The sequence below is a fragment of the Sipha flava genome, unplaced genomic scaffold, assembly GCF_003268045.1.
Source record: "Sipha flava isolate LNK unplaced genomic scaffold, YSA_version1 119_pilon_pilon, whole genome shotgun sequence".
NCBI lineage: Eukaryota > Metazoa > Arthropoda > Insecta > Hemiptera > Aphididae > Sipha > Sipha flava.
The window spans coordinates 635,858-644,795 of NW_020271745.1; the positions used below are offsets into that span (position 1 = coordinate 635,858).

The following is an 8,938-nucleotide window of genomic DNA, read 5'->3' on the forward strand; positions in this document are numbered from 1 at the left end:
GTGCTTTAGAGTCGACTGTATTCTATATACACACCTATGTAATCCTGGGGAAACGTTTTTCCGGGGTCCAGTGCGTAAAGCAGGCGCGATTCCAGAATTGTATTTCGGGAAGGGCTGATAAAAATGTATAAACAAAGTCATATAGTAAAACAAAAAAATAAAATTTAATAATTTAATTGCACTACAATCTATACATTTTATTAGCTATTTAGTACTAGATAATAAGTTTTAAACGTTTGACTCATTCACTATTAACAAACTTGTCTAAAAACCATAGCATCAGTTATAAAAATATTTCTATGAATATTTAATAATGCTAAACCAACGAGACGATTCTCTGAAGTTGAATTTCTAAAATATGTTTTTAACCTTCGCAGCATTGAAATAGCGTTCAGCAAATGCAGTTGACACAGAAAGTATGACAAGTATTTTCAGCAGTTGGTAGAGATTAAGGTGCAATATTTGATCACAAGAAATTAAAACGTCTGTGGAGGCAAAATATCTTGATGATGGTACTACCTAAGGTTCATTTAGAAATCCATAAATCGTGCCATATTGTGTATTGAGCTGCAGCTCTATACTGCCCGGAAATTGTTATCGACAGGTTTATAAATAACATCTATGATTTCCAGTATTACCTCTAAATTTTGTCTATGAGCGGTAAGATAATCTAACAAAATAAAAATACGAATTTAAAATCAATAAAATAAAATTTAAGATTTTTGCAGCGACTTTCATAGACCATGGAAATATTTTTTAAATTATCTTAATATTCTGGGAGGGCTGCAGCCCACTCATCCCCCCCATTAATTACGCCCCTGGCATAAAGTATCATATCTATGAACCATAATACTTGACGAATTAATATCGGTACATTTCGAGCGTAGCTTTTTATAGGGCGATACTAAAAAATTGAATTTTACTAAAAATTACACCCACCCATAAAATCGAATTTAATTTCAATAACAAAGAAGGTACTATCAAGAGAAGAAAACTGATTTAAAAAAAAAAGAAAGAAATTTAGAATTAAAAAAATCTTTTGGTCTCATATTGGTATATACATATTTATGTGTAAATTATAATCCGAAATGTTTACCCGAAGTTTAGTATGAAAATGTTTTAGATTAATTTACAAATTTCCTCAAAAAAAAAAAAAAAAACAAAGATTCACTGTTTATTTGCGCGTAACAATATTATTTTACACAATTTCAAAAAACCAAAAAGGACGTCATCATATGATCGCACCATGATCGTACAATCGTTTAACAAGAATCGGTGTCGATATCGGATGATTCTGTGTCTCCGGTAATTTTGGCCGCCAACTTATCGTCCAAGTCCTCTTCCAAGAGGTCGTCCACGATGAAGTCCACTTCGTAACATTTTTTTTTCCTCTTCCATCGCGCTACCAACGAACCCCTTCCACATCTCGGCGTTCACACGGTCCACGGCCTCTACGATTAGGTTTTTGCCGTCGGACGGTTCGCAGCTACTGACGTTCGCGCTCACGTGTTCTTTTACCGACGACCACGCCAGCACCATCGGGTTGAGTTCGCGGTGGTTACGCGGCAGCCTCAGCACCGTCTTCCCGTCGGCTTTGGCGAGTTCGTCGATCGCGTACTTCTTGCGGAGCGGCTTGACGCGTCTGACCATGGCCATGAGCTCGACGTACACCATCGAACGGTCGGCCGTTTCCCCGTTGCGCTTCAGCCACTCGACAATGACGTCTTTCCCGTCGTCCATCGTCGGCGCCCTGTCCACCTTCGCCGTGTGATACGGCGCGTTGTCCATCACGATGACGGAGCCGTCGGCCAGCAGCGGCAGAACGCGTCCCATACACTCGCGAAACTCGTCCGCGCCCACCGCGTCCCGGCAATCGCGACCAGTTCGCGGCACAGCAAACCGCCCGGCACGAAACCGTCCGCGGAACCGACGTGGAACGCGACGAAGCACGCGCCCGCGTTCACCAACGTCTCGTCCACGTAGTACACGCGCCGCCCTTCCCGGCGACATATCGCTCCACGTTCTCCAGGTACCTGCGGCGCCGCAGCACCGTTCCCGATTTCTCGGTCAGCGCGCGGTGACGGGTTCCCTTGGTGTAACGGAAACCCAAGCCCCTGAGCAACCTGTGCAGGTTCGTGCGCGATATCGGCGGCAAACACGCGTCGCCGGACACCGCCTCGTGAATCCTGTCCACCGTCGGGATTTCCCGCGTCCGAACCAAATGCACCAGCCGGCGGATACGGTTCCTGGACGGTTCGTCGAACGAATCGCGAAAAGTTTCCCGGACCTTCGTCCGTTTCGGCGGTACCACCGAATTCGTCCGCTTATACACGTGTATGATCTGGTGCACCGTCGACTCACCAACGCCCATGCGCTCCGAAATGCGTTGCTTCAACTGTTTCATTGACGTGTTCGGATCTTTCGCCAAATGTTTTTTGTACATACGTACGATACGTATTCTGTCGTCCGTAGAAATGATCTGGAAAACATTTTTTTTTTTTTTTTTTAATTACTTCTACTATTAAACAACTTACGTAGGTACTGTTGGTTTGTGTTTGTCATTTATTTTTTAGTACAGGGTGGCGGTCCAACCCGCGGCCCTCCAAGCCTCTATTTTTTTTTGTCTATGGAAGGCATAGAAAACTTATGTTTAAAAAAAAAAAAAAAAATGGACAGAATAATATTGCAACAAAATCGTTATACCATCGTATACTTTTCGTGTTTCACACGATAAAACGTAGGTATACGTGCAACGAGTTACGTTCAAAAGTACGATTGAATTCGGATCATTACGTAAATACGAGTATATCAGAGTTTGTACAGCAGTCACAGCGAATCCGAATTCTTGCGGTACCAAATCGTGGAAGTTGGTTATATTGTCACCTCTTAAATAGTCATTATTAGGCGGCGATCATTGACTGCGTGTTCTACTGGATAATAATATTTTTAAAATTTTTTTTTATGGCAGCCCCCAGTGTTTCAACGAAAGTGAAAATTGACCCTCCGACTACAAAATATTGGACCACCCTGGTGTATAACATTATATGTGTATACCAACTAGGTAGTCTGAAGATTTTGTTTTCAGCAACTAAATATACTAATAATAATAAATTATTTTTATCTTGTCCAAAAACGTTGTTTTGTAAAATTAATATCCGAAAGACACTGACGCGCGGTCTCGCAAAGTGCCAACAGTGTCACGTGCGTATATTGCGATGGAAAATTATGCTACGGCACGAGTTTATAATCCGCGATCTTTGTACGCCTATACATATAGATCCGATGTATCCGTTTCGTCCATACCAATCCCGGATTAAGGGGTGGAGGGGCATGACCCCGGACCTATAACGGATATCAAACAATAGTAGGCCCCTGGTGGATAGTAGATTATTTTCGTTTTTTTAATTCTTTTTCTAGCTCGTATAAAAAACAAGTATAAAATAGTATATAGTTTTATGGTTTTGTGTTCAGAGAGTAATACTTTAGAGGTAGTTAATACCGATGATATAATTAAAGGGTTTGCTTCCCCAAAAAAAGAAAAATTTTTTTATATAAATAACATTTATATTTTTGTATTAAAAAAAAAAAAAGGAAATACATTTTTAAATTGAAATATATTTTTTTTTGTCTCTGAAATATTATTATGTGTGGATCATCAATATTTTGATTATGGTTATGGGCCCCTAAAATTGTTTGGCCTCGGGCCCCAAATTATCCATAATTCGGGCTTGGTCCATACAGACCTATAAAGATGAGAACTGCGTGTCGTGCATCGCTCACCATACACAACTAAATATCAACATGCGACGAGTGACAGGTAGTCTCTAAAGTAACGGTTTTCATTAGGACTTTAGAAATAAACAACTTTAAAAATTACTCATGGGCCACGTACATTTATAACGGGGTAATGATGAAAAAATATGAACATCTATAAATTATATATTAATTAATTATAACTCAATAATTTATAATTATAATATTACAAACAGTTCATAGTTTATAAAAGTTATTACATTTATCAGAATGACATATTTATAAGCAGAAACGATAAAAAATAAACAAGAATAACAAGATAAGGTTAATAAAAATTATTGCATTCCACATATCACCAAAAATCAAAACATATGTGTTTCATTTTATTTACTCTATTTAATTCTGAATATTAGAATGTAAGTTTAGTTTTAATACGAACCACACAAAATTGTTTTAAGGGTCGCATATGAGTCGCGTAGTGATTATTTAACAGCTGGTCTACAGTCTACATTTCAGGGCAAAAATGGTGTAATTATTACACCATGTTTAAAATGAGTCGATTACATTATTATTACACTGTAATAAATGCAACTGACTCATTTCATTCCAAAATTTCAACATTAAAAATACTCTTATAAAATATAAAATAACATTATTTTGTTAAACAGTGCATTTTTAATGTTCAGTTTGTCAAGACATTTTATAAGGCAAAATTATTATAAATCTTTAATAATTACAATTGTTCACGAAAGCGGATTTACCGAAACAAAAAGTATATAATTACAACGAAAGCTGATTGCATTGCGTTTTTCAAGCTAGTTAAATAAGCGACACGATTGTCGCCCGGTAAAAATATTTTTTCGTCTAGTTGGATAGTATTTTGAGAGACTGGACGAAACACAATTAACTGTCAATAAAAAATTGTTTTTAAATTATGTAAAATAAATAATCAAGTTGTGTTACATAATTGAATATGTTTAATATCTTAAGTACAGGTTTTAAATAACTTTGGAATCGTATTATAGAATGTATATTATAAAAAAAATTTAATTTGTTATATTATAGTTAAAACTCATAGACACGAACTTGCTCTATCATACTGTATAATGGGTCCCCTCGTTAAGCTCGAATAATTTATACATTATATTATATTTATATATAATGTTTTTTATTAAAAAATAAATAAATATAAATCAACGATGTATACATTTTAATATAATACATTGTAATATTATTGATGCTTACTTTTTCTATTAGCATTAAGATTTATTTTTGAAAACTATGCGGAGCGAACGTGAAATACATTGACTATTTTAATAAATGGTTTGTCATCCAGTGAAAATGCACTGTTATAGTGTAAATATTTTACGTTTTTAAGAATAATATACACGAGTTTTATGTAAATTACAATTCCAACATTAAGCTTGTGAAATAAAACGATAACATACCCAGAGCACAAAAAATAACTACGGTGGTAATAATGAAATACTGAACATAAATACTGATAAACAAAAATAATTACAACATTTTTATGTTTTTCGATTATTTTTATTCAAAAATATACAATATTAAATATGCACAAAGTATAAACGATCAAATAGATCAATAATAATAATAATTAAGTTTAATTAAAAAATTTTAATAAGTATGGGGATCGATGAACAAATGTAATAAAGTGAATTAAATGGATATATGTAATGTACGTAATTAGAAACTAAATACGTGTTACAGAAATAAATTATAGAGTAAAATATTAAAAGAAATGAATAATATTAAAATATGAACATATTTTCGAATTAAAAATAAAAAACTATTGGTATCGATTTACGTTATCAATTTACGCCCAGAAATATACTCCTCGCTACATGTTGATACATATTAAAATTTCACTGCACTGCTGTACAGAATTCTGTGTTTGACATTTCCTTTCTCTATCTCCCTCCCTCTCTCACTCTCTCTCTCTTTCACAAATATCTGCACGCGCACGTGGTTCGTAAAATCTTTATTTCTAGGTTTATGATGGGTGTTGCGCGGTCGAAAAAAAATAAGGCACCGCGTTAACATGTGATAAAATGATATGAAAATATAGGTAAAAAAGCCCGGTTCTAATTTTAAGGTTATGAGTAGGAAACGGATTTATATTTAATAAAAATACAGAAATATGTGAGAATATAATTTAATTAAAAAAAAAAATTCAATTATAATTATTAAATTATCAAAATGATTTGCTTAATCAGCCAAACACTAACTATAAAAACCTATTGCTATAGCCTTTCATCGATTGTAAATTGTATATAAATGTACCTATACTATATAAAGATATCTTGTTTATTAAGATTATAAGATAAAGACTATAAAACTAAAGGTAATTACTAAATATTTGGTCCACGATGAGCGTCACAATTAATAATTAATTAATTCATAACATCCATTGGCTCCTAATAATAAATTAATTTATTTTTAATGTTCAAAAATAATAATTAAATCGACAAAATACCGATAAATGGTTGTTTTTGTCCACTGTCACATAGCTTGAAAACGTATGAATGATGAAATGATAAAATATATTTAAAAATATTTACAAATTAGTGAAATAAAAGTAGCATCATTTTAATAGGAATGATTTAAATCATGAACATTTTTATCAAATCTTAAATATCTTGTTTTATTAAAAATATGCATTTACATAATAAATCCGTTCCCTAGTTATGAGTATGGATAAGGCATCGAAAGAAATCCCATTGATATTAATACAGAATCGGAACAAATGTATTGAATCAAAAAATTAAAATTAAATATTTCATAGTATCAAATGATAGTGAAATTTTATAATGATCCATACCTATTGATATCGATAATATTGATAAAAATATTCGTATATCTAGTGTGGATAATTAGGACTATGTCCTCATATCTAATCTATTCACTAGGAAAATCTAAATATTTTCAATCAGATCACTTTATTAGAACAAGGGGTTCAATTTGATTTAAAATAAAATTCTTAGGGTTGAGCTTGGACTAAAAATCAATAATTTATTAACTAAATGAAATCATAATAGCGTAATAAATGAGGCAAAACTATTGTTTTCGTAAAAAAAAAATGTGCACAAAATAATATTTTGTCTCTTATAAATTATAAAATTTAGAATTGCACCACTGGTCCAACTCGTACGGTAATCTGGTAACATTATTGTTATAATATTTTTACTAATTGATTTTGTATCTTATGTTGCTATTGACATACAAAGTATTCGTGTATTTCCTCAGATTCATATATATATAGTCTATAAATAGTATTCTATATTTCTTGTCTTCTCAGTGAACTGTATCATAACATTGATTTAAACATATTTAATCTACGACCCTACCGATTAGGAAACCCACTGCATTGTGATGTTTTAGAAAAATACTAGTAAATAACTAGTCGGTGTCGGTCTTGATTGGGAAATCCCTCTACACGCTCAAATAACTCAAATAAATCTACTTAAAAAGCATTATTCGATACGATTACAATATGAATACGTTTGAAGTCGAACCGATAGGGCCGCTAAATAAGAGATTCGATAACATTCATTCGATACTACTTACTTTATACTACTTTTTGTAGTATTTTTTCATCGATATGAGTAAAGTTTCGAAACAAGAAGAAATTGTATCAAAAGAAAAATATCGGTACTAGAGCTCTTAATACACGTGAATTCACGTGTCACGTGTCACGTGTAAAATCCAAAATAAAAACGTATATTCTTAACTTAATACTGTACTATTAATATTTTATTAAAACTTCAAGTGTATAACATAAAATTACTAATTTTACCATTGTAAAAATGGATATATATTTTGGATAAACATGTATTTCACGTTTACACGTGAATTCCGTGACACGTGTTTTAAGAGCTCTAATCGGTACATCATTGACATCGGTAGTACAGCTGAGTCCCTAGTTTTGAGGCATTTGTATTTTTTCAATTTTTCTCCAAATTCATCTAAAAATGTGAAATCACTTATAGCCGTTTCTGGGCACTTCTTAATCATAACAAACCCACCAAAATAACCGACCAGGGCACGATGACAAAACAACAGTACACACAGTACACGTTAACACAGGTACTCACTTTTCCTCGTTGTTTCACTCGTGGACCATTTTGGTCTTCTGCAATTCCTTGTTCGTCACTATTAAACATAACGCATGCAGTTAACGATAACTATAATGCAAATGCTGCACGGGCGAAAAAAATAATGATACAGACGAGTTAAATCGTGAAAACGATGTGATTGCACATAGCCCAAGAGCACGTTGGCATGCCAAGAGAGCGCTGATGTCGGTAACGGTGGTTGTGCGATCAAAAACCAGTTCTCGTTTGAGGGTGGGGGTGAATGGTAGGTACGTGGTGAAGATTATCAGTGTTGGGTTTTTTTTCGGTCCATTCCTACTTGGTATAACCCTTATACCAGCGTTTCACAACTTATGGGTCACAAAATATTTTTTATGGGTTGCTGTTCATAAACCAACGACAAGAAAAATATCAAAAATATCTTAGTTATCAAAATACAATTATACGTATACAGTGTATCCCGTTTTAAATGTATTAGCTAATGTAATGTAATGTATTAGCTAGCTAATAAAAACAGTATTTCAATCTAAAATTATAGGGGTGAGATATTTAGTGGTATTTAGTGATATATAGCGGAATAAATATTATCAGTTTTGTAGTGTTGTGTATTTGATGAAATTCCTTATATTAAAATGATTAGTAATGTAATTACAAATAATTGGTATTTTTTTTCTTTTGCAAGGTCGTCTACCCAACACAAAGAACATTTATTGACCATACTCCTTAAAAATACTAAATTTCATCAACATATTGGAATGTTTCTTATATTTTGTTTTCCCCGTTTCGCGTTGGTAATTCATCACGAGACAAGTATTTCGACATTTTGCACGATCATTTTTTGAGAGATAAAGGTATAATTTTGTTCCCCCCCCCCAGATAATCTAACAGTACAAATAGCACTTTTTATTAATGAACTCTTATGGGTATTATTTAACAATATTGGTATCTGCTACCTACAATTTATGTTTATCTAAACCATAAAATGAGTTAAAAGACTTATGTAAAATCAAACAATTAGATGTACTGTATAAAATACATATAATAAAAATATGTTTTAACTGGTGAGGGGG

General features: G+C 33.3%; 1 protein-coding gene across 1 annotated transcript; it reads right to left on the reverse strand.

The window, feature by feature from the left end:
* Positions 1 to 1,154: 1,154 nt before the first annotated feature.
* LOC112693894 lies at positions 1,155 to 8,010 on the reverse strand. Its single transcript, XM_025569153.1, has 2 exons — positions 7,869 to 8,010; positions 1,155 to 2,479 (listed from the first exon to the last, which is right to left on the reverse strand). Exon 2 carries the CDS (start codon positions 2,008 to 2,010, stop codon positions 1,324 to 1,326), a length of 687 nt encoding a protein of 228 aa, XP_025424938.1. The 5' UTR covers positions 2,011 to 2,479; positions 7,869 to 8,010; the 3' UTR covers positions 1,155 to 1,323.
* Between the last annotated feature and the right edge of the window lie 928 nt (positions 8,011 to 8,938).

Excerpts from the sequence above, each read along its gene's own strand:
- LOC112693894 (XM_025569153.1), bottom strand. The coding sequence starts at position 2,010 with ATGTCGCCGGGAAGGGCGGCGCGTGTACTACGTGGACGAGACGTTGGT.